This window comes from Pseudonaja textilis, chromosome 5, assembly GCF_049901715.1.
Source record: "Pseudonaja textilis isolate UNSWEBS1 chromosome 5, rPseTex1.2, whole genome shotgun sequence".
NCBI lineage: Eukaryota > Metazoa > Chordata > Lepidosauria > Squamata > Elapidae > Pseudonaja > Pseudonaja textilis.
In genome coordinates, this window is record NC_141994.1 from 56,073,836 (window position 1) to 56,100,526 (window position 26,691).

Genomic DNA, 26,691 nt, shown 5'->3' on the forward strand with positions numbered 1-26,691 from the left:
AAACTTTAACCTTAGGCTGTCTACTATTGACCTCACCCCCTTCTTAAGAGGCCTGTAGGAGGCATGCATAAGCACACCAATCGTGCCTACCATCCCTGTCCTATTGTTTCCTTTTATTTTTCTTATAAGTATCTATCTCATGCATTCAAAACTATATTTATTCTTATATCTGTATCTTGTAAGCGATTGACAAATCAAATAAATACTAAATACTGAACTTCCTGGTCCTGAACCTTTGTTTTGACTAATACATTTCACTTACTTTTTTGAAATATATTTTTTAAATTGATGTTCCAGAGGCATGTTCATGATATGGAGATTATGCAATAAAACAACCAACTAAGAACAGGGAAAAAAAACCCTTGGAATAGAAGAGAATATATGAATCTCAAAGTCTTTGGTGCTCTTTGACCTTGGTAGTTTGCTTGTAAATGCTTTATTATATAACTGGGTAAGATAATCAGTGCTAGTGAGTGTGACATTTTCTCTCTGTTGATAGATACAGAAATTTGCCGTGCTCATCTTGGTTTGCTGGAGGTATGGTTTTCTCCTTGGTAGTTCCAGAAGATAGTTTTCAAAGGTAGTTCTACAAGATAGTTATAGAACTACTAAGAAGAAAACTACATATCCATCAACACTGGCTGGTCAAACCACTGTATATAAATAGGGATTGAACCCCACATTCCCTTGCAATTACCTTACATAGTTGAATAATGAAATGACTACAAGAAAACAACCAAGATCAAAGAGCACCAAGATTCCACAGGAAAAAACAACAACAAAGTATTTCCTTAGGAATATATATGGTAAGATAGAAAATAATGGATGGACTTATGCTTGATTTATAAGCATCCAAGACAAAGGAAATACAAAGCGGACAAATGTTTTTCAGTTTCAATTACCAAATTCTTTCTCATACATTCTTCTATTCTAAAAATGCATCCATGTCCTCTGTGTTCAAAGAAAAAAAAAACCCTCATTCCTCAAAAATCCAAACTTAATCAACAATAAATGGGGGAAATTGTGGTTTATTATTATTTATTAAGTTTACATGCCATTTCTCTCACTGATAAGGCAACTTATAAGGCACTGATAAGGGTATAGAGATGTTATCTGTATAGAATGCACCCATTAATCTTAAGTAAAACCATTGAAATTGTTGAAGGCAATACTACTCAAAACTGGAGGCATCTTTGCTGGCTTGTAGCTGAGTGTCAAGGGATTGTTCTCCCCCTTTTTTTCCTATTTTGTTTTCTCACTCTTTTGGACTGAAATAGCCATTAAGAACCTCTGGGGTTTCATAATGCTGAGTTTCTTTTTTTAAAAATTCTAATGAATTATGAAAAGCTGCCTTGTGCTCTCTTCAAGCTTCTCCTGGGGAGATTATTTCTCGCAGAATTCCCAGGCATGTTAATAAGGTTTGCACTAGGAATTTTTGGCAAGATTACACACTTAGATCAAAAGAAAACAAAATCAAATATGTTGCTAAACCACATATATATTTCTTTCAGTCCCTTAATTGAGATGTTTGGTTTAAGCTTTTTTTAATCTCATCTTTATTACTTTTATAAATAACTCAAGACAGTGACCATATCCAATACTCAATGTCTATGGAGATTCTCAGTCATCCAGGTCATGGTTGTCCCAAAGGTGCTTTTTCAAGAGGGTACTGGACTTTCTGGTTATTCTTTGGAGACGTTTTACTTCTCATTCAAGAAACTTCTTCAACTCTTGGATGTAGAAGCTGAGGAAGCTTCTTGGATGAGAAGTGAAACATCTTCAAAGAAAACCCAGAAAGTCCAGTTGCCTCTTAAAAAAGCACATTTGGGACATATCCACTACTACTACTTCTTCCTATTTTCCCCACAACAACAAACGTCTGAGGTGAGTTGGGCTGAGAGAATGACTAGCTCAAAGTCAATGAGCTAGTCTTCATGGCTAAAATGAGACTAGAGCTCACAGTCTCCTGGTTTCTAGCCAGGTGCCTTAACCACTAGACTAAACTATTCATATGCAATACTAAATTAACTGTTGAGTGCGAATCTATCATTTGTGCTTTCCTGATGCATAAGCATAATAATGCCTTTATTAAACCAGCTGAATTTGCAAAAGATAGGCTTTGCTCTGCACAAATATTGACAAAGCTACTAGTGCTAATACCGGTAAAAGAAATACTGTAGGTTCAGAGTATCAATTCTTACTCAACTCAATGGAAAAGAATTTGATTTTAAAACTATTTCAGAAGATAAGTCAGTTTTAGAGAAATTGCCATGAGTGGAGTAAGATATTTTTGCTCATCTTTAGTGACCTGGTAGCCTGTGGTGGGCTGCCCAGCTTGCCTGTACGGTAGTTCCGAGCACCAGCTGGACTTACCCACTTACCCCGGTGCTATCCTGACCTATACATTTGGCTCACTTACCCCACCCATGCAGCTCAGCTGATTTCTGCGGCTTGCCCGCTTTACTCACCCTGGCTTCTGTGCGCAAGAAATCCCCATGTTTTTGCATCTGTGCACAAGTGCTGATGGTGCATGTGCGCACACTCACATTTTCGGTTCTACACTAGGCGAACTGCTTGTTACATTATGTGCAGCCCATCTCTGTTGTTAACCACTGAGGTATGTCTTTCAGGGTGGAGCAATATCCATTCTCCTGAGCTTTCTCGGCTTCCATTTAATCTCAAAGGAGAACATCAAGAGGAAACCCCTCCTCTGAGGCCTTTTCCATGGTGGCAGGTCCGCCCCCAGTAAGAGGGAATATCATTGCTGGAAAGCAATTTCTCTGTTCCCAAATCTGGAAATGTTTGAAAGGCCCTTTGTGCTCAGCTCTAAAAAAACAATAGCATACATTGCAAAAGTGTGTTCAAGCATCACCTTTGACAATGAATACACATCTGTTGTGTGTTTGTAATAATTACTCTTTCCTTTTGGAAGAATGAAAAGGGAAAAAAAATCAGGGTTAGAAACATCTTTGCAAGCCATCAGCGCATGAAAAACACAACGAAAGAATGATCTTAGGGCTGATACAGATGCCAGCAGTGGTTGCAGATGTCAGTGGTGAAAAACAGATTTTTCTGTCAAATTTGCCTTCATGCAGCTTTCAACATACATTGGATTCCAAAGGACCAGCAAAGTCAAAGAAGTCTGAATTATGTATTCTTCATGATTGTTTTCTTTGCTGTTGCTTTGTTACAGTTGTTTTCAGCTTTCTGTTGCTAAGATTTGGGGAGCTGGGAGGTAAAATGAATTCCTTTGTGGATATATATATATATTTTTTAATGGATGCTTTTGAAGAATTTGATTATTTTCCTAGGCTGATACTTTCTCATCAGAATTTCCAACAAAAGTGCTGTGTAGCAGGGATTATCAGAGCTACACCTGCAATTCCTAGGGTTTTCACATGACTCATTCACAAATAACTCGATAAAATAGTTAATGTTCTAAAGTACTTTCAAGTCCTTAGATAACTTCAAATAGACACGGTGTGCTCTCTTTGCAGATAAACCATAGGATAAACCAGGGACATTGGATGGTGGTCAAATATAATTCTAAACTTCTCTGTGGCTTCTAAACTTCTTTCCAGACCTGGTTCCAGAATTTAGTGACTACGTTATAAATGACATTGCTTTTGATATAACTCAGTGATAAAATGCTGAAGATAGTTTTCTGTTCCCTCCCTTTTTGTTCTCAGCAGTCTTTGTGGTCTCTCATGCTATCTAGGTTAAAAAACAACTACTACTACAACAACAAACAAAACAAAACACAAAAAAGCACACAATGTCCGTAGCAGAATTTGAACCATCCTGTATGAAATGGAGATGAATTTATTTTTAAAAGAAAACCATTTTGAGGGAGAATGTGAAAAACAAAGCAGAAATGTTGAAGAAGCATCCTTTTTGCAGCTGTTCCTGCACTCCACATTAATTTCATTGAATGGTTGCTAGCAAGATAATAATTACACTAGATTTAAAGTATTATGTGAAATTGTGATTAAGATAACTTAACTTACAATAAGGCTTAGTTATAGACTGATAAAGAACATTCCACCCTGGGAGGCTTAGTATGTATCTGATACGGTACACTGAAAAACATTTCTTGGTATCTATATGACATTTTAACTCATTTTTAAAGGGTCTTTTTCAGTAATAAAACAAACAATCAAATAGGAATCTTTTAAATTTATCTAAATATTTCAGCTGTGGAGATGGAATGTTCTGGAGAATTCTGAAATGTTCTGTTCTTCTTTGAGATCACTCAGTTTCATCAATTGATGAGTAAGTTTATAAAGTGGTTAAATAAATAAATGCTACAAAATCTCAGATATGGTCTATGGTCAGTTGACATCCAGAACAACACAACCAGTCCTAGCTTACAGATAAACATACCTCAGCACAAAGTTCATATGTATTCCAGAGATATTCTTTAAAAAAATAAGTGTTAGGTGATTGTATCTTGCTTTCTGAAGAATATGCATCTTGTGATAATCATTAAGTCAGAAAGTTCGTTTGTTTACAAAATTTGTAGGCTGCCCATCTTACCTCACAGTAACTCAGGTCTGCTTCATAGCACATTTCAAAAATATACAATAAGTTGTGTCCAATAATTTCAAAGATTTTCAGATTTCTGGTTTAGTGTGTCCTATGAATCAGGGTTATTATGATTTCATCGTCTCCTACTTACACTCCTGTTGAAACTAAATTGGCTAATTGTTAAGATAGCAAATTCAATTTCCTGGAGAAAATATATCAAGGTAGCTTGAGATGAATCTTGTTAGGTAATCTATATGAGATGACCAGGTTGAGCCCCAGGGAAGGGTCAAATCAGTCTCAAGTCCCTTCATACCCACAAGAGATCTAAGTCCAGCCCACCTTGAATTCCTATTGACTCTCATCCACCACCAATTTGCTTTGATTGTTAATAGTTCAGATTCTTGTAGAGAGCTTAAGCTTGCAATAAACCTTTATATTCATTTGAACTGCCTAGATTTCCTGACTTCCTTGATGCTTGACTTAATCAAGGCAACTGGAGCCTTCAATCTCACTACTAATATATTACGATATAATGTAAACTGCTCAAAATTCCATCGTTCAAATCTGTTTTTGAAGTAGCCACTTTTTCTTGTCCCCAGGATAGCCCTCCTCACAACATAAATAGAACAATGACCTGCTTTTGTAAATATCACTGTGGAAAGATTGTTGTGTTAATTGATGGAACAGCTGGTCTATTATTGTGTCCCTATTTTATGCATTATATAATATTATACATAAGGCATGATATTCATCTAAACTGTGTTAAGAGAATTGCTTGCATCATATTTTTGTAGTAATTTTATTAAAAGTTCTAATGACAATGATAAAAGATAGAATCTAAAAAAAGAAAGAAAATGGTGCAAGGAAGAAAGAAAAGAAAATGAAAAACAATCCCAAGAAGTTATTTCCCACTCTCATTACAAGGATAAACAATCTCACAATCTCTTCAGCTCCTCTTAATTAACAGCTATAAAACTCTTCATCCCATAACTTATTTTTGAACTATAGGCAAACATCTTCTCCTACCCAGGTGTCAGCAAAATGTCCATACACACCCCTAAAATAGTAACATTAATTAACATATATAAAACTCAAAATTCCACATTTTAACTCTTAGTTTGAGCAAGTCCATTCAGAAAGCATAAAGTAGTTTCGATATCCAAGCGTGAACAAAAACAACTAATTTTAACACGTAAAAGGTCAATTTCTTCTTTAAAGAAAGCCTCACAAATATCCCTTATTTTAAGTGGAAAGGCAATTAGATAGAAAAGTAGATTAGATAATCTAAACGATATTCCGATTAAAATATGTACAGTAACTATAGAAAAGAGGCTTAAACATCATATTAATTTAAAGCAAAGCCAATGCACATTTTCTATTCCAGATGACAACAAATCCAAGGAGGAACACTTCGAATAATAATATAACCCATTCAAATAAATATTCCAAATCTCAACTCTTAAGTATAAGCAAAATCACATTTAAAAGGCATAAAGTAATCCCAGTATCCTAGTATAAACAAAAGAGTGGAATTTAACAGGACAAAGAGGGATAATTTCTCCTTTAAAGAGAACAAGCTCACAAAAGTTCCTTAATTTAAGTAAAAATATAGTTCAATATAAAGTTAGTTTAAATACTCTCAGATTAGGATACATAAGTATAAAGAAAAAGCCTTAAGCACCATGTTAACTTACTTACTTTCTCTTTCTTTCTTTCTTTCTTTCTTTCTTTCTTTCTTTCTTTCTTTCTTTCTTTCTTTCTTTCTTTCTTTCTTTCTTTCTTTCTTTCTTTCTTGGCTGCCCATCTTACTAAGCACACACACAGAAACATAAATTAAGAGCAAGAATGAAAAATCAAGGACGTGGGAAGGGCGGGGCAGAATGAGAGTGGTGGGATCTGTTGTTACTCAATCAACCACCTTCAATGGTTCCCCCATTGGGGCCCCAGGCCAATTGACAGAGCCAGGTCTTTAGGCCCTTACAAAAAGAATAGGAGGGTTGGAGCCAACCTCATACTAGGGGGAAAAATGTTCCAGAGGGCAGGAACAGCAACAGAGAAGGCCTACAACATGTAACAAATCCAATACTCAAAATATTCCCAGAAAACTATCAGCAAACCAACCCAAAATAACAATATATCCCATTTTAGCCTTGATCAAATAAACCAACTTTGTATTCTTCTCTTCTTTTGACTTGATCACTGATTTGGAAGTGGACCCCCGCCTCCAATGGTGTTGGAGAGTATAACCTCCCTGTGGTTATTGGTCTATTAGACCACAATAGAGAAGCTCCATACACATAGGTGATCGCATGTTAGGCCTTGTCTTTAATTTGGGGCCCTTGTTGAATAAACTGGATATCACGGTATTACCATTCTCCTTTTGTCACAATCAGATCAATTCCTGACTAGATGATATTGATGCCTCCTTTCCTTTCAGCTGATCTCTCCCAGATACCTCATGGATTGAGTGAACTTCTGCTGGGTCATTCTGGAATTTTCTGTCAATCTCTCTGGTGAAGCTGTCAAGGATTTGTTTTGCCAGTGGCAAATCTGAATGAAATTGCCCCCAAGCAGCTTCTTTCTCCTGACTATCTTCTTAGTTATCCAAGGGTTGTCCAGGAGATGAGGTGGTAGAAGCTAAAGTATCCATGGAAGACAATTAACAATGAATTTGATAGAGCAGGGAACACAACCATATTTGCGCATACTCCTTGATAGTCATTGCATTGGTGACATGTTGTTCACCCTTCTTCTGAGCAGTTCATTCCCTTTGGGGTAAGAATCAACCTGTAGAATTGCCCTTCTATATTTTCTGGACATGAAGCAGTAGATTTGTTTTGGCTACTTAAAACACAGTTAAGTGCGATATGGAAACATTCATGACAGTGGTGGGATCCAATTTTGTTTATTACTGGTTCTGTGGGCATGGCTTGGTGGGTGTGGCAGGGGAAGGATACTGTAAAATCTCCATTCCCTCCCCACCGCGCTAACCTGCTTTACAGCTCCGTTCTCCTATGCAGGGCAACAAAAGAAGACCCAGCCGATCAGCTGAGACTCAGGAGGCAGAAAATAGATGGGGGTGGGGTCAGTCAGAAGTGGTATTTGCTGGTTCTCCAAACTGCTCAAAATTTCTGCTACCAGTTCTCCAGAACTGGTCAGAACCTGCTGAATACCACCTCTGATCCATGAGCCGCTATACTAGGTTCTTAGAGGATTAGCTATACAAAATAAATCAAATGTTTGGGTTTGGGAGTTCTCACAAACACAACTGAATAAGTGGGTTTGCTTTAACCCTATGAAGGATTGGATTTGTTAAAGGTTGATTTAACCCTCTGGAGGTTAATTGACTGTATAAAATTGACCTCTTTTTTAGTGTTCTCAAAGCACATTAATTGCTTTGTTGACCCAGTTAATCAGGTTGTGGACACACAGATAGTGATCCTCTGTTGATCATTTAATTTCTTTCTCCAAACAAGCAGAAGAAAACCATTTAAACTTCATTGCCTGTAAAACAGTGAGATGAGGGAAGGGAATAAAAACCATTGCTTGTAAGTTTTCAGTGTCTTCTGTCTGATGAAGACTAATAGTTAGGTGAAATCAGGTCTTTAAGTTGGCCTTAATGGCAGCTTTTGCTTGTCAGTTCCTGTGGCTTTGTAAGAGAAATGCCATTTTCTAGTGGTAATTAGCTACCCAGAGTTGCTTTCAGGGTGAGAATAGGTGGCATATAAATTAAACAGACAATAAAGGTATGTATGTATGTATATGTCAGCAGATTCTGACCAGTTCTAGAGAACCAGTAGTGGAAATTTTGAGTAGTTCGGAGAACCAGCAAATACCACCTCTGACTGGAGATTTTACAGTATACTTAACCTGCCATGTCCACCAAGCCACTCCCACAGAACCAGTAGTAAAAAAACCTGAATCCCACCACTGGTATGTATGCATGTATGTATGTATGTACTAGATCTATACCCATGCTTTGCTACAAAATTATGTGATCGGGCTTAGTTTTTTGGGAGGAAAATAAGGGGAAAAATTGTGCCCCTGCCTACCAGCATCCATCGTTATTCACCTGGCTAGCATCCTGTCAGTGTGTGAGAGTTGAGGGCTGTTTGGAAATTGAAACATGGAAACTGAAACAGTATTTGCTGTGTGAGCAAGAAGGAGACAGCAAGGAGCCTTAGCTCAACTGTTCTGTAAAGCTGCTTGGTGCTGTGAAACGAAAACTGAAACTGAAACTCCTCTCCTCTGCTTGTGTTTTGCATTTTGAACATATTTCTTTTCAGGTGGGGAGGGGGAGTAGAACTCCTTAGCATCAGAGTGTGTTAATAATAATATAGGAAATACTAATGCTGTGGTAGTCATTTTGAAAAATCCTTTCATAGTGAGCATATATATACATATACATACAAACACACACACACACACACACACACACACAAATATGATAGACAGAGAGATAGACAGACAGACAGATAGATAGACAGACAGACAGACAGACAGATGTATAGTTGCTTTCTAAGTCAGCATGCGATTGTATACATTTGATTGTTGGCTTAACTCAGCCATTGTGGTTTGTAAACCTCAGGTCATGATTTTGATCTTTTGTGTATCCAGAAACAAGGAGGTTTTTCAATAAATCATGATTAAGGAAATGATAATTTAGCTCTTTTATGGATTGAAATGAATACAGTAGTGTAAATACCGTGTCTGGATAGGGCATGATATCACAGTTAAAATGCAAAAATTAATAGCTGGAAGCAGAATGATAAGCTATAATCCCAAGGGTAAGGAAGAATCTTTCCTCTTATAATTAGGATGTCTTGGGCTGCCCAACAGTATAAAAGTTTAACTTTCTGGATGATGCAGAAATAGGTTAGTCTAATTAGAGCTTTCAGTGCAAAATGTGGAGGATAAGCAAATGGGAAAAATTAAGCATTGAGTGGAATTTGGTAGTGCTGATACCACCTCTGGAAGAGATGTATATTACAGAGAGAAAACATATGAAAATTATATTAAATCAAGAGCTGGCCATAATTTTTATGGTCCTCACTTAAATTTAAACGCCCCATACAAAAAATAGTTCAGGAGTTAGAAAGAAATGTCCCTCCCTGGCAGCCCACTGAATAAGGAAGAAGAAGGAAGGTTTGTGGAAAGAAGGGGGAAGGAAAGAAGGAAGGAAGGAAGGAAGGAAGGAAGGAAGGAAGGAAGGAAGGAAGGAAGGAAGGAAGACTGGCCTTGCTTGTCACAGTATTTTCTCCCTCCCTCTGTTTACTTGTATAAAGGGATGCAATATTTTAATTTTTTTCTGTCTGTCTGTCTGTCTGTCTGTCTGTCTGTCTGTCTGTCTGTCTGTCTAGAGCAGGGATGTCAAACTCGCAGCCTGTGGGTCTGATGTGTCATGAGCTGGCCATGCCCATGCCTGGTTTAGCAAAGGGGAAAAAGTTGTGACACATCATGTGACGACACTGTGACAACACAAGTTTGATATTCCTGATCTACAGCATGAAACTTCCTCTGTTTAGGAAGAGGAGCAACTTATTTGTTTGGCCACAAAGCCTGGGAATTATGGATGTTAATCCAAAACATCTGGATGACATCAAGGTCTGAAATTGCTAAGGGTTAGGGTAGGTATGCGTATGAGTATTTTTGTAGTTTCTGTATCTTATATAATATGACCATATTCCTGTTATGTCACTACAGAAAACATATATATTTGTTTGAAATTGCATTCAGGGTTATTCCAGCCTTATGAGAGAACCCACCTTTGTCTAGCACTAAACAAACATGTTACCTAAGGAGAGAAAATGTAAACTGTCTCTTTGTTCACTCCAAACCACACCTAGATACTTGCTTGACAGTATCACATGACTGGACCTTATTTTTTTTTTTACATTTTTGCAACAGTTGTTAATCAAATATTACAGCTGTAAAGCAAACACCGTGGTTGTTAAGTGAACTAATTGTCCCCAATGGACATTTTTCCTGGAAACTGAAATTAAATGCCAGAAACTGGCCAAAAACAACACCACAAATCACAGTCAGATGACCACAGGATACCACAACCAACCATAAAGGTGAATTGGTTGCCAAGTGCCCAAAATGCAATCATGTGACTGTGTGTGTGTGTGTGTGTGTGTGTGTGTAGCTATTATAACTTCAAAACTAGGTTTTTGGGGTGTGTGTGTCTATTGTAATTTTAACTAGTTAGTAAGCAACTGGTTATAAGTCAAGGATTATCCTGTATTCATTAAAAAATGAGAAAAAGTGGAATTAATTATTGGCTATCAATAGCTCCATCTGGGCACATGAAAAATAGTATATTGTATACCAGGTTTTACACACTATATACCAGTATAATTATTTTTACTTATATCAAGAGTGTCAAACTCGATTTCACTGAGGGCCATATCAGGATTGTGTTTGACCTTTGGGTGTGTGTGTGTGTGGCCATAGGGCGAGTGGCCAGCTCATTGTCATTCGTGTTGTGGGCACCTGTGGTGGCCAAGTGCTAAGGCAGAACTTCCCTCAGGCCCTTATCCTTCCTTCCTTTTCTTCTTTTTCCTTCCCTCTTTATCCTCCTTTCTTCTTCCTTCCCATCTTTCCTTATTTTTCCTTCCTTGCTCTCTTCCCTTCTTTTTCTTTGTCTCTCTTCTTTCCCTTTCTCCTTTCCTGGCCCAAGCACTGTGCCAGCTAAAATGTTTCCGGCTGCAACGGCCTCCTGCAACCATCTGCTAGTGAAGATAGAGCTTGGGAAGGCTGCATGCAGATCCAGCCCGTGGGTCTTGAGTTTGACACCCCGGACTTATATTGTAGTGTAGTGGGAAGTTATGGAATGTAAAGGAGGCAGCAGAAAACCCACAGGTGTTTATTTTAAGAGAGGATTTTTCTTTTGGGCTTTGAGGTCCATATAATCTTATAGTTGTAAGTTAGTTTTGAGAGCTTCTGGTTCTCCAACTTTGGGCCCTCCAGATGTATTGCATTATATAGTAGCTCATGAAAGTTCTAGGCAGTATGGCAAATAACTAGGCTGCTCTGGAGCCCTGTGAGCTTTAAACCTAGCACATCTGGAGTACTTTTGGATTGGGAAAAGGCTATTTTAGTCCCAGTATAGCACAGTGTAAGACCTACAACATTTATTTATTTATTTTGTCAAAATCTTACAATACAATAGAAATAAGAATAAACATAAGTTTAAATGTAAGAAATAGGAACTAATAATTGGGGACAATAGGACAGGGACAGTAGGCACAATTGTGCACTTATGCCCTTACAGACCTCTTAGGAATGGGGTGAAGTCAACAGAGGTTAGTTTGAGGGTAAAGGAGCGGCGGTTTGAGCAGGTGAAAGATGAAACACAACTTTCCTGACAGCTGGGCATTCAACCTTCATTTAACCAGTCCTAATGAAGGACAACCTACATTTTCTGATTTGTTCCACCATCCCCTGACTCTTAATATGAGACCAATTCTTCTGAGAGATGATAAAAAGAAAACATTTCCTGCAGTTTCTATCTGTTGGCTCATTTTTGTGATCAATATGTGTACATGCATAGTGCAAAAACAGCTGGGCTTCTTGGACTGCTGCCTCTTGAATGCTTAATCTTTTAAAGGATTTCCTTATACTATCCATTTATGACAGGTGGTAAAACAGACTATCATTGAGTCTCTTCGATTTAAACAAAGAGGATCCTATTTGGTAAACTAAAGAACCTGCATGAGGATGAGGATAAATTCCTTCTACAATAATACACGAGGCTATTCCTACCTTCTTTCCTTTGCACAAAAGAAATCTGTAATTTGTATTCTTTTCACTCTCTTCCCACAATTTAAGAGATGGTTAATCTCAAGTGTAATTCTGCTGGAAGAATTGTCATTAAACGTATAAAGAATAAACAGATTCATGAAATGTACATCACCATCTGTTCTAGTCCTATCTATTTACCTCCTGACCCAACCTTCATTTTGGGTTGAGTCCAACATATTCCTCAAAATGTGACTTTTGTCCCCCTAAAGCTTGCACATCCTTGGCATAAAAGACGTCAGCGTGTTCTAGAGTGGTGTGAGGGAAAGAGAAAAGATCACATCAGTGTTGCATTTTAAGTACAGTTCTTAGTTGTAAACTTTTATTCTGGATGTGCATTTGGTGCCCAGATGGTAAAGGCACAGAACAGAGCCCACCATGCTGTCAGGGCAGACGGGCGCCTATGTAAATATTGTGCTTTCCCCCCTATAATATTTGCCTTTCTCTAATCTAATTGCTGTCAAAGGCAGAATGTTAGGAGCATGCAAGGAAAGCAAACAATGAACACCTCTGATAACTTAGGAAGTTGTGAACCATGTAGTACTAACTAGTAATTTAGTTGCAAAATGCTTGACTCATTCTCTGATATTTCTGGTGCATTCATGCCAAGTACTGTTTTAGGACCTAACAGTTCTCTAAAGCTCATTGGATAAAGAGAAATAGTGAAAAATAAAATCATGATGAATCAAATATCATATGACCTCATTGATGACCCCCACTCTGCCAGGGACCTTGGAGTACTCATATCAAATGATCTAAGCACCAGAGCTCACTGCAACAGCATTGCCAAAAAGGCATTAAGAGTTGTAAATCTAATCTTATAAAGCTTCTCCTCCGGTAATAGTGAATTGCTAACTAGGGCATATAAAACCTTTGCTAGACCAATACTCGAATACAGCTTATCTATCTGGAATCTGCACTGTATATTGGACATTAATACAATTGAGTGAGTCCAGAAGTATTTCACAAGAAGAGTACTATACTCCTCTGATGCAACAGAATACCCTATACCACCAGGCTTGAAATTTTGGACCTGGACAACCTAGAACTATGCTGCCTATGGTTGGACTTAAGCATAGTACACAAAATTATCTGCTACAATGTCCTACCAGTCTAGAGGTAGTATTCAGCAGGTTCTGGCCAGTTCTGGAGAACTGGTAGCGGAAATTTTGAGTAGTACAGAGAACCAGCAAGTACCACCTCTGACTGGAGATTTTACAGTATCCTTCCCCTGCCATGCCCACCAAACCATGCCCACAGAACTGATAGTAAAAAATTTTGAATCCCACGACTGTACCAGTCAATGACTACTTCAGTTTCAACGGCAACAATACAAGAGCACACAACAGATACAAACTCAATGTACACTGCTTCAAACTTGATTGCAGAAAGTACGACTTCAGCAACAGAGTGGTTAGTGCCTGGAATGCACTACCTGACTCTGTTGTTGCATCCTCAAACTTGCACTGCTTTACCCTTAAACTATTGACATCACCCCATTCCTAAGAAGTCCGTAAGGGTCATGCATAAGTGCACAATTGTGCCTACTGTCCCTGTCCTATTGTCCTCATTTATTTGTACTTATTTCCTGTATTCATGTTTATTCTTATACCTATTATTTTGTAAGCGATTGACAAATCAAATCAAATAATCAATCAATCATATGCCAAGATCACTTACAGAATCATGTTTAGATAATTCAGGTGATGTACCATATACATTTATCAGATGTCATGTCAAACCTGATTTTAACAGATCCTTTAATTTTAAAAGGAAAGCTGGCATGCTATCAAACAAAGCATCAGTGTTCAGCATCGATTGCACGTCTCCACCAAATTACTGAAATTAAGGTTAAGTTTGATATAATTGTTATATTTACTGTGAATGTTTTAATTCTGCATTTCTCATTGAACTGTGGATCTTTGAAATTGTTAGTTTGTAAACCACTGGAACTCTTGGCACATTGAGCTGTATTCAACAGCAATAAACAAGTGAATAAAAACGTTTTGCTCAAAAAGTTGCCCCCCCACCCCAGATCTCATATTGTCCCAGTGGATATTCTTATCTAGGAAATAAAAATGATGGATGACTATAACCCAGTGTTTTGTTTGAAAGTGTGCCCAGTTAGTCACTATTATATCTGTGTTGCAGAATTACAGAGGATGGTAAAATAGCAGTGAAGAGATACAGAAATACATTTTGCTGAGTTGCTAGTAGCTATTTGGATTTCTACAGCCCAAATATGGTAAACCCACCAATTGTACTAGAGCAGGGGTATCAAACTTGATTTCATTGAAAGCCGCATCAGGGTTGTGTTTGATCTCGGGATGATGGGAGGAGCTTTGTGTGGTCAGTGTGGTCATGGCCAAGGTGGGCCTGGCCAGCTCAACATCACTCGTGTTGGGGGCGCCTGTGGTGGCCTGGGTTTTCAGTGGCGACTGCCTCCTGCAGTCCTCTGCCAGTGAAAACAGAGTTTGGGAGGGCTGCATGAGGCACCACTTCACTGTTTCCAGAGCGGCGGCCCCATGGGCCAGATCTCTACATCCTGTGGACCAAATCCGGCCCATGGAGTTAGAGTTTGACACCCCTGCACAAGAGAGAGAAATGGGGAAAGTGGATATGTTGGAGTAATAAAAAGTGTCTTGAAAATGGGGTTGGATCAGGGCTTAGGCTTTCTTGTTAAGGGATATTTCTTAGGCTATATCTGGGCTACAGATAATCACTAGATGGAAGGAACCATGGTTTTCTTTGCCACCTAGTTAAATCACCCATGGTTTGGTAGCTCAGATGCGGTGGTAAGATTTCATGACTTGCAATGCCTGCTGTGGCAAAGATTTTGTAAAAACACTACCCTGTCCCATGTCACAGCTATGTGGGAAGGCTCTCATAGCCTTCCACTTTCAAAATTCAGATTGTAGCTATTGGCCTTTGGGTTCTCCAGTAATAATTTACTTCTATTCTACAATGGTAAGGTTGAAAGTGTAATTCTATATTCAATTGTGGGTCTTTTAGAGAAATCGCTGGCAATCTAGAGTATATTTAGAGGGGGAAAAAACAATGAGATCTGGTAAATCTCAAATCCCAATAGGGAAAGCTAGAAGTATGTTTACCTTGGATGGAAGAAGATTAAGGAGAAGGAGCAGTTGAATAGATTTCTGCTCCAGAAACAAGGACTAAAATTCCAGGAGTGAAAATTGGAAGGAAGCAGTCTGTAGCTAAAACGGCGGTTTTGGGAATCATTAGTGAAAACGACTGTTTCTCAATCTCAGTCCTGTCTGTGCAACATGAGGAAATAATGAAAATCTATTTAAGGGATGTAATCCGATTAGGTAGCATTTATTTATTAATCATAAAGGATGATTTTGATTTGTGTATAAATGGATCTAGGAATTTACTTTTTTTTTATTTACTTAAAGATTCACTTCATTTGCCTGCGGTTAAAAATTATATTACTAAGGCAAGAAGCTTTTTTTTCATGGCATCCGAAAGCTCCCACCTAAGCCGTCTTATCTTATTTCACCTCACAGAAGGACTGTGAGGACTACATTTATCTACCTTGTCCTTTCACTGGCATCAGGAGACCTTTGTGTATGTTCAGTGGTTTGGGGAGCACCAGCTGTTTAATAGATATATTTGTTAATGCTAATGCTGGGTAGAAATTTCTCTGTCAAAGGGGAAATTGGGTGGATGATGTCTCCATGTTTCTCCAAGGGAAGGATAAATTCACTGAACTTTGTCAAGAGTGTGGCGATGATGAAGAAGTTAATAATAATAATAGTAATAGTAATAATAATAATAGAAATAACAATAACAGCAATAATAATTTATGATAACAAGGATGATATCTATTTAGTCATCTCCAACTCTTGGCAATGCTATGGGCCAGGTATCTCCATATCTTCTAATCTTGCACTACTTCTTTGAATTTTTCTATGTCCTGGTTGGTGTAGCTTTGATGGTGTCCAGGTCAAGGGTATATACCTTCTTCTTAATGGAGATGGCAGTGTTGCCACTGAATGAGCCCAATGGGAAAAATCCCCTTATGATGGTTTACTTGAGGAATGATCTTGTATGCAGGTTCTAGAAGGGCTATAGTATATGCTGCAGAACAGCATATCCTTCTAACTGGGATAGCCATCCTCATCCAGCTTTAGGAGGGACACATATTAAGCAGTAAGTAAGGAAGAGGGCACCCATCTGGCCAGCTGAATCAACCAAACCAACTCTAACAATCAATGGAGTGACAGGCTTGGGAATTTAATGAAAATATAAGATTGTAAAAGACTGTGTAGTGAAAGACAGAATATCCAGATACAACTCTTGCCCGTTTTGTATCTAAGTAAACTGTTTAATGATGCTCCATACTGATCTGATGTAACCCTTCATTTAATAAAATAGAAGTATTGTGGCATCAGTGATGTTATGTTTCCCATATCTTGTCTTTGCAGGAGCCATTGACCAATGCTCATACATCAAGTACCACTACTCCTCAGCAACCATTCCTAAGAATCTAACCTACAACATTACTAAGACCATCCGTCAAGATGAATGGCATGCTTTACGTAAGTTTCTCGCCTCTTTCCTTCTCCTCCCAATATTGAACGTTCATTTCAAATTGTGAAGGTTGCAAAAGTATGGAAAAACCTACATTTTCTATTACTCTGAACAGCTCTGCTGGTTTTATGCCTGTGCTAGAAACATTGCAACCAAGTATAACAATACGTCCAGTTGAATTACAAGTGTCATGATGCATGATGACATGCATACTTCTGGTTCTATCAAATTCGTAGCAGGTTCACTGTTTTATATTTGTGATGGTATGGTAAATTTTACAACCAAATTCCTCTCATAGTGCATGAGAGGGAACCTTCAGAGTTAGCTATGCAGCCTTCAATTTGCTGAAGTTGCCTTGGGAAAATTCATTCTTAGCATGGAGACATGATCTTCCAAATAGTCTGATCTGTATATAGAGCACATGTGACTGGCCTTTTGATGTCTTGTTGCACAGCAGAAATTGTAGAGTTGCGTGGATTGAAGAAATAGTTTCACCTTTCTTCCCTTTTCTTTTTCTGATACATATTGGAGAAAGTTTTCAATCAGAACTTGTGTTTGGGTATGATTGCTCTTGTCTAGGCAGGTTTATAATTGACCTCAAGTGTCAGTGTATCACCCTGATTTCTCTAGCTTGTGCTCGTGAAGTTCTTTCTTCTTTCATCTGAAATCTTGCCCCAAACTCAAGCCAGCTTTTCCCTTCTTTTTGCCATGGGCAGTGTGCAAAAGCCTACCAGGACTCTGGCTGGTCTTCACTATAAGCAGTGGACACTCAACAGTCTCTGAAGCAATCATAATTGATAGGGAAACAGTTGCCTTGAGGCAGATGGCTGACATTGGGCAGATGGCTGACATGTGGGAAAACTTGGGTGGAGAAAAAAAGAAAGAAAGGAAAATGGATATTCAGAGGCAAGATATCCGTGTCTCTGTAGTGGCAAAGCTTTAATAGTTCTTTCTCATTTCTCTGCATAATAGCAATAGCACTTAGACTTACATACTGCTTTACAGCCCTCTCTAAGTGGTTTACAGAGACAGCATATTGCCCCCAACAACCTGGGTCCTCATTTTACCCACCTTGGAAGGATGGAAGCCTGAGTCAACCTTGAGTCTGGTGAGAGTTGAACTGCCAAATTGCAGTCAGCCGGCAGTCAGCAGAAGTAGCTTTCAGTACTGCACTTTAACCACTGTGCCACTGCGGCTCATGGTGGATTATTTGGTCTTTAAACCAAAGCTTTCAAAAGATGGTTACTGATACGGTTTCTTAATTAAATTTGAATGGCATCAAGGAACACCAAATGGCCTTGGATAAACAGAAAGTCATGAGAAAAAAATAAACACACCCAAAACTGGAAAAATGTTTACAGCAGCCTTCTCCAAGCTTGGAAGCTCCAAGTGTGTGGACTTCAGCTGCCAAAATTTTCAGCTGGCTGGGGAATCTTGGGAGTTGACTTCCAGATATAGGGAAGGTGCTCAAGCTAGAGAAAATCGGCCTACTGTTGGTTGAGAAAATGAATGTACCATATATTTTCATCTGCTGATCTTTTTTTTTAAAAAGGAAGAGAATAAAATGCAGGGATGGTTTTCATATGAAACACCTTGATTGAGAAATTGGGTATGAACAAGGGCTTCTATTACATTTTGGGGACTCTGGAAATTCATGCTGAAAGACCCCAAAGGTTACTTTTACAGCTAAGCAGATGTTATTCCACTATTATGCTCCCCATTCTAAGCAGGGTTTTAGTTCAAGTTTGGGACAGTTTGAGGTTGAAGAACATTAGTTCCCTTTCCCCTATTTGCCTTGGATTAAGCAGGGGACCAAGTTGTATAAGACTGGACTACATGTTTTATAAGCCATCTCTGGCTTATAAAATAAAAATAAACAGTGACATCTCCTAAAGCTTAGACTGAATTACTCTTTTTGTAGATTTGCTTAAAGATGGAAATTGTTCATCTTGCATCTACTTTGTAGCTTGCTCTTTTCTCCAATAAATAGTTGACAACACACTTGGGTTCTTCCTCTTCTGTAGAGGCTATGGGTGCTATGTGCAACTATCCCCAAGTGTTTTTCTTACATTAGTGTCAGTTGTGGGATTCAAACATTTTTACTACCGGTTCTATGGGCGTGGCATAGTGGGCATATTGTGGCTTGGTAGGCATGGCAGGGGAAGGATACTGCAAAATCCCCATTCCCTCCCCACCCCACTAACAATATGCAGGAGTTAATAACCTGAAAGGCAGAGGTGGCATTCAGCAGGTTCTGACCAGATCTGGAGAACCGGTAGCAGAAATTTTGAGTAGTTCGGAGAACTGGCAAATCCCACCTCTGACTGGCCCTGCCTCCATCTATTCTCTGCCTCCAGAGTCCCAGCTGTTCGGCTGGGTCTTCTTTTGTTGCCCTGCACAGGAGAACAGAGCTGGAAAGCAGGTTAGTGGGGTGGGAAGGGAATGGGGATTTTGCAGTATCCTTCTCCTGCCATGCCCACCAAACCACATCCACCAAGCAAATCAAGCCCACCAAGCCACACCCACAGAACCAGCAGTAAAAACATTTGAATCCCACCACTGCTTAAAGGAGTTATTTTAGTCCCACACCGCACCTAAGTATTAGGAGCTAAATTTTTCTTTCACGGATTAGAAGTTGTTGTGTGATTGTAGAATTGCAAAGCACACTTACTCTTCTCTGTGACCTAGTGAAGCATATGGAAATAGGACAAATTTCTCCTTTTTTAAAAAGGGGTTCTTTCCTAGCCATGTTCTTGAATCATCATAAGAAGGTTCACCCTTTTCCCTTCATTTGTTAAAAAGCACAAAAGAAGGGCTATATTGGGACTAGACAGGTGACTATTCCCAGGCAGATACTTGTTTGACCTCCATGTTTGACCTCAATGTTTGACCTCATGGAGCCTGAAGTTCCAGTCCATCCCTTTTCCAAGCATCCCATGTATGACAAAGGCTTCCCATCGAATGGAGATTTATGTGCATATATCAGTGTACCTCTAGGGTAAAGAGGATGAGATTATTTTCATCCCTGTCAGTTTACTCCATGTTCATTTATAATTCACCTCCATTCCTCTTCCACATGAACCAATGCCTTCCTTATTTTAATACACATTAAATTAAAAAATAATGCACAATTTACCCTAGATTTCAGTGCATTTTATCCAAAGAAACAAACATCCTTGTGTGCAACTTTATGCAAATATCGTATATAACTTGAGCCAAGATCTGAGTCACAACATTTGGAGAGATGTTAAAATGAAAGGTTAATTATATTCCTACCCATGAATTAGTCTAGGAAGTGCAAATTAAACTGGTTTGCTTAAAAAAATGCTTGCTGGTTGAAATTCTAAAGTATCCCTAGTCTAGGACTATTCCATATTCCAAATTTATCTTGAAGCACATGGGTGCAATGGTGTGTCCCTACCACACATGAAAACGTTGTATTAAAATGTCCCAAAGGTGCTTTTTCAGGAGGCAACTGGACTTTCTTGTTTCTTCTTTGAAGACATTTTGCTTCTCATCCAAGAAGCTCTGACTGGAGGGTGGGGAATGGAAGAATTTATACTCCTTGCAGACAGCTGGTTATTTGCATCCTTTTAAGAGTTGTTGAAGCACTTGGAGGTCTATAAAGATCCAAGTGGCCTCAACAACTCTCTAAAAGAATGCAAATGACCAGCTGTCTGCAAGGAATATAAATCCTTCCATTCCCCACTATCCTATCAAAGCTGAAGAAGCTTCTTGGATGAGAAGTGAAACATCTTCGAAGAAAAAACAAGAATGTGCAGTTGCCTCCTGAAAAAGTACCTTTGGGACAACCGTGACCTGGATGACTGAGAATCTCTACAAACTGTTGTATTAAAATGTTGCATTAATCCTTGGCAGCTTGTGTTGAGTAGTTGGTCAAGGGAAGTGAATGAGGAATTTCTTCTTATATTTACTCTGAATTCTATTGCAGGTAGTCCTTGACTTACAATCATTCATTTAGTGACTATTTGAAGTTTCAACGGCATTGAAAAAACTTATGATTTTTCGCACTTACAACCATTGTAGCATCTTCATGGTCATGTGATTCAAATTTGGGTGCTTGGCAACTGGCATGTACTTATGATAGTTGCACTGTCCTGGGATCATGTGATCACCTTTTGTAACCTTCCCAGTTGGCTTCCAACAAGCAAAATCAATGGGAGAAGCCGGATTTGCTTAATGACTGCATGGTTCACTTAACTGCAGTGCTTTGCTTAACAACTGTGGCAAAAAATTGCAATAGCACTTAGACTTATATACCACTTCACAGTACTTTACAGCCCTCTCTAAGTGGTTTACAGAGTCAACATATTGCCCTCAACAATCTGGGTCCTCATTTTATCCACCTCGGAAGGATGGAAGGCTGAGTCCACCTTGAGCCTGGTGACATTCAAACTGCCAAATTGTAGGCATCCGGCAGTCAGCAGAAGTCGCCTGCAGTACTGCATTTTAACCACTGTGCCACTGCGGCTCAGATCGTATAATCAGACAAAATTCACTTAACAACTGGTTTGCTTAGCAATGGAAATTTTGAGCAGAAATGGCAGTTGTAAGTCACGGACTACCTGTGTTTGAAGTATGGTTTGATATAGGAAAGTCATGAGTTTCGCTGCCAGTGTAAGAAAAAGGCAAAATACAAATATAAATCAATTTGGGAGTATATGTACTTTGGGTTGATAGTTGACTAAAGGGATAATTGTTAAGCATAGGAATGAGTTAATTGTATATAAGTGATAATGTAAATAAAACATTTAATGAGATAGTGTATAATTGCAAATGTAACTTCAGTTCATATTTTGCATTGCAAATAGAGTTCCTCACCAAACAATTCACAAATAGGGTTGATGCACATCATTGATTTACTGTTTGCATTTCATTTGTTCCGGATTCTTGCAGCTAGACAACCTTGAAAATAAGCAAAGTTACAGTAAAATGTATCTAAAACTTCAGCTATGCAAAAGCTGAAACAGTGCCGGCTTTCTAACACTTTGATTTGAAAATTGTGATAAAGTAACTTTTCTCCTTTCCAGTACTTTAAAGTGTTGCACCAGTGTCATTTTTTTCCTTAGTGCCTGGATGTTCCTTTACTCTGGTTGGAGATTCTGTGTTATCTTGCTTTGCTAGTGTGTAACCTAATCCTATACATGTTTATTAAATTCTAGATTCCATTGAATTATGCAAGGCTTGTTCCCAAGTAGGTATAGTTAGTTAGAATTGCAGGTATGAATTGTGGCCTTTAACAAATTATTGGTGTTCAGCAGTGGTGGGATTCAATTTTTTTTTACTTCCGGTTCTGTGTGCGTGGCTTGGTGCCAAGGCAGGGGAAGGATACTATAAAATATCCAGTCAGAGGATATTTGCCGGTTCTCTGAGCTACTCAAAATTTCTACTACCGGTTCTCCAGATCTGGTCAGAACCTGCTGAATACCACCTCTGGTGTTCAGTAGAAGTTACTCCCTTGTGAGCATGCTTTGACTGATATCCTATCATCATCCTCTTTTAATGATCCCATAATCGCTAGCGGGGTGGAATCTGGGCAACTGAATAGAGCTGAGTATTTACTGGCTGGATGCCCTTCCTGTTGCCAATGTGGATGGTTTTTTTAGCAGATATATTCTCATTGTGCCCAGAGAGAGAAATATCTGCCTCTACTTAGGATCGAACTCACAGCCTCCTGACTGTGAGGTGAGAGTTCCATCTCTGGGCCACTGCACCACTCCTAGATTGCTATCCTATGATTAAACATATTTAGGGGTTTGCTTCACAATTTCTTCATTTTGAGGACCAGAAATGGAATGAGTGAAGTCTTACTTTTGGTAATGAAAAATGTTGCTTCTTTTATCTATCAGTATAAGTGTATTTATAAATCTGGGCATTTAGGCGTTGTTGGAGTTTCAGTAAAATTGCTGGCGTTATTGGTGCCGTTAATTATTTTTGGTTTCATTACTGGGCATTTGAACAACTGATTGTGAAAAATTGAATAAGTTGTAAACAGCATATAACAGCAGGTGCATGTTTGTAGCCTTTGTAGACTTCCTTCAGCACATCTAGATAGCTTCAGTTTGAGAAAAACCTTGACAACTTTAAAGATCTTTATAGCTATTAGTTTGGTGGAAAATGTTGACACCAGTGGTGGTATTCTACTGGTTTGGCCCGGTTCAGCTGAACCTGTAGTTAAAAAATCTACTGATTCAGCCAAACCAGTATTTCTGATGATCACTGGGTGACAATCAGCAGTGCCACGCAATTTAGATTAGCTAGAAAGCAGGATATCATTGGATTTCTTGCTTTCTAGCTAATCTAAATCATGTGGCACAGATTATTCTCCCCCCCTCTTCAAAATGCTGCTTTTTCAGCTCCCAGGAGGCTTCCCTGATGCCCACTAAGCCAAAATTGGAACATGGGGGATGCTGCAAAAGAAAAAAGAAAGAGAAAGAAAGGGGGAGGGAGGGGAGAAAGAAAGAGAAAGAGAAAAGAAAGAAAGAGAAAGAAAGAAAGGGAGGGGGGAGGGAGGGAAAAAGGAAAAGGAAGGACCACAAACCTTGCCAGTAGCTTCAGAGGATACTTTGACTTAGCACAGCAATCCAGAGCTGGAAGGTACCTGGAGATCATCTAGTCCAACACCCTGCTCCAGAAAGTGAGTTTCTGTCTTTTGACCTCCCCCAGTCACATGTCCACATAGCCACACCACCCAGTCAAAATGACCACATAGCTATGCCCACCAAGTCATGCCCACAGAACCGGTAGTAAAAGTTTTTTGAATCCCTCCACTGGTTGAAAAGTATGTTGATTTGACTGGTCCAGAGTTCAGAACCATGGGTGTCCATGGAAGGATCATGTCATGACTTCATAATGTGAATTATATACTTACTTATATTTTATTTATTTGGCTAAGTCTGGTTAGACACACAAGGCATTTGTCTCCAGTACAGAAACATCAGTGTATTTGCAAAACAACATAATATAATAATAACAATACTAAAGCGTACATCCAATAATAGGGGGAAAGTAAAAAATAATAAAGGAGGTGATAATGCAACAGGGTTAAAATATGTACACATAAATACGTACAATTATATAACTTGTAGCAGTTGCATGACAAAAACTGAGTTTGTGTGATTTGTGTGATCATGCCATGATGCATGAAGAGTTAGATGTCTGCATTGGAGCCTCTCTTCATCACACTTCTGATTGTTTCCTGCCTACAGTGGGTATATATGACAGATAGTTTCAGCCAGAGTTAGGAAGTGATGAATTGTACCTATCATTTCTATATTTACAAGGGGTCAGGCTGCTGGGGCCTGAAAGAAGGAAGGGAACATTGATTTCCTCAGTATGAACATTTTTCCTAGCCACATGAAGATGGAAGGACTTTGAGGAAGGGGGCAGATTTATATGGGCTTTATAAACAGCCAGTCAGCTCAGAATCTGAAAATATAAATGAATTCCCTTGTTTCTATTTGTAATTAGAGTGTGTTCCTTGTCATCTAATATAGTAACTTCCAAATATAACAAAGGGGAGTTTTGACTAATAATCCTTGAGAAGTGAACTGTGGTTTATATGTACAGTCAATGTGAGGATTTTTCCTCATCAACAAGTTAAAGCACTATCTACTCATCTGTGGATCATCAAAACAAACAAACAAACAACAACCTATATTGCTATGAAATTTGCTCTTCTTGTTGTTGACCCATGGATTGGGGCAAAGGCAAAGCAGATTATAAAAGCAATTATAAGAAAAGAAGATGGTGCGTTGCTGCTAAATAACTTCCTTGCCATGTTGCATATGAGATTGTAGGCACTCATTGTAGACAGCCATTTTGCTATAGTGGTTAAGGCAGCAAGCTAAAAAATGGCTTGTAGTCTTGCTTGCCAAACCAAAAATCTTGCCAAGAAAACTGTAGCGATTAATTGTTCCAGTTAACAGAATTGTTAGGAGTTAACACTGACCTGAAGGCATGCAAGGAAACTAATCAAGGAGAGATCCAACCTAGAACTAATGAGGAATATCCTGACAGAACAATTAATCAGTGGAATGACTTGCCTCCAGAGGTTGGAGGTTTTTATTTGTCTGACATGGTATAGGGTTTCTTGCCTGAGCAGAGGATTGGATTAGAAGACTTCCGCGGCTCCTTCTAACTCTGTTATTGTGTTAAATGTGCATAAATACATCCATCTGCGAACCCACCCATTATGTCAACCATTGTATGAGAGCACTGACAAGAAGCTGTTGATTCCTCATTTTATGTATTTCTGCCCCTTTCCTGATGAAACTCCAACACCATGTTGAATGATCCTAGAAGTACATTTGTTGCTATTAGTTTGTCTTGGCAGCCTGTCTTAAGACAAGGATAACAGTAGATTGCTCAGTCTCTTTTTCTCTCCCAGGAATTTAAATGACTCCCTAATCATATGAAATTGGACATCATAATGCACTGGGAATGGAGAAGGGAAATGACTGATATATTGGTTAATAAGCAATCATATTTAGCAAATGCAGCTGCTGGGAAATTCAGCAAGATAAGTGTACCCCGAGGGTTGGTTTACAGGGATGGGGGCAGCTTTATGTATTTAGGATTTAACTAAGTTTCCAAGCAAATTACTTCATTGATTCCTAAGAAAAGTAATCTGCAATTTGTGCTAAGTTGTTAATGGGGGGCAGGTCCCAGTTGTGTTGAAAAGGTCTGCAATATTGATAGCCCTGCCTTTTGTCTGCCCCTTTTCTTCTGTGCTCGGTCAGAGGCCCTATGCTCAGCTTGTAGCCGTCTTTTTTGTGTTACAGTCAGTTGTTTATGGCAGGGATAAAATGCTCTGAAGTCTGAAAAAATGAAATAAAAAGAAAGGGAGGAGTTAGAAATGTAAAGGGAACTTCCAAGGGAATGCAGGTAGTCCTCAACTCGAGACCCTTACTGAGTCGGGCGATTAAGGTCAGAAGACATGATGGTTACAAAGCAGTCATCATGTGATTTTAGGACTTTTTTTTTTTTACAGCAGTCATTAGGTGAATGCCAGAGTCCTTAGGTAAACCCCATTGTTTGCCATGGGTGGTTTTTGCCAGAAATTGGAAGAAAATGCCAGTTTCTGGCAAAAATGTCATAAATCATGGTCACCTGTCCATGGGGCATTACAAACCCATACATTTGGGCCCATTGCTGAACACTTATAAATGTGGTCGCATGAATGCGGGAAGGGGAGCTGGCCATCAGAATTTTGGAATCGCCTTGTAAATAGGCTTTGGGAAGGTTGACCCAGGGTGGGCTTCAAATTTTTTAGCAATGGGCTCTCTGCCCTAATGACTGGCTGGGTGATCATGTGGCTGGGTGGGCATGGCCAACTCAACAAAAGCTTCCAGTGATGAAGTTCCACTGTCAGAAAATTTCTCCTTATTTCCAGGTTCAATCTCACCTTGATTAGTTTCCATCCATTATTGCTTGTCGGGCTTTGGGTGCTTTGGAAAATAGGTTGATCCTTTCCTCTCTGTGGCTCAAATATTGGAACACTGTATCATGTTTCCCCTGGTCCTTCTCTTCACTAGACTAGAAATACCCAGTTCCTGAAACCCTTCATCATATGTTTTAGCCTCCAGTCCCCTAAATCATATTGGTTGCTCTTCTCTGCACTCTTTCTAGAATTTCAACATCTGTTTTATAGTGTGGTGACCAAAACTGGATGCAGTATTGTAGAGGTGGTCTTACTAAGGCTATATAGAGTGCTATTAGTACTTCATGGGATCTTGATTGGATCCCACTGTTAATGCAATTTAGGATTGCATTGGCTCTTTTGAA

At 38.9% G+C, this 26,691-nt stretch overlaps 1 protein-coding gene across 1 annotated transcript in view; it reads left to right on the plus strand.

The window, feature by feature from the left end:
• TMEM178B (transmembrane protein 178B) overlaps positions 1-26,691 on the plus strand; it is a 323,668-nt gene that overhangs the window by 53,644 nt on the left and 243,333 nt on the right. Inside the window, exon 2 of the mRNA XM_026698482.2 lies at positions 16,779-16,892. Within this exon, the coding sequence (XP_026554267.1) occupies positions 16,779-16,892 (114 nt within the window). The remainder of the gene's footprint in view (positions 1-16,778; positions 16,893-26,691) is intronic.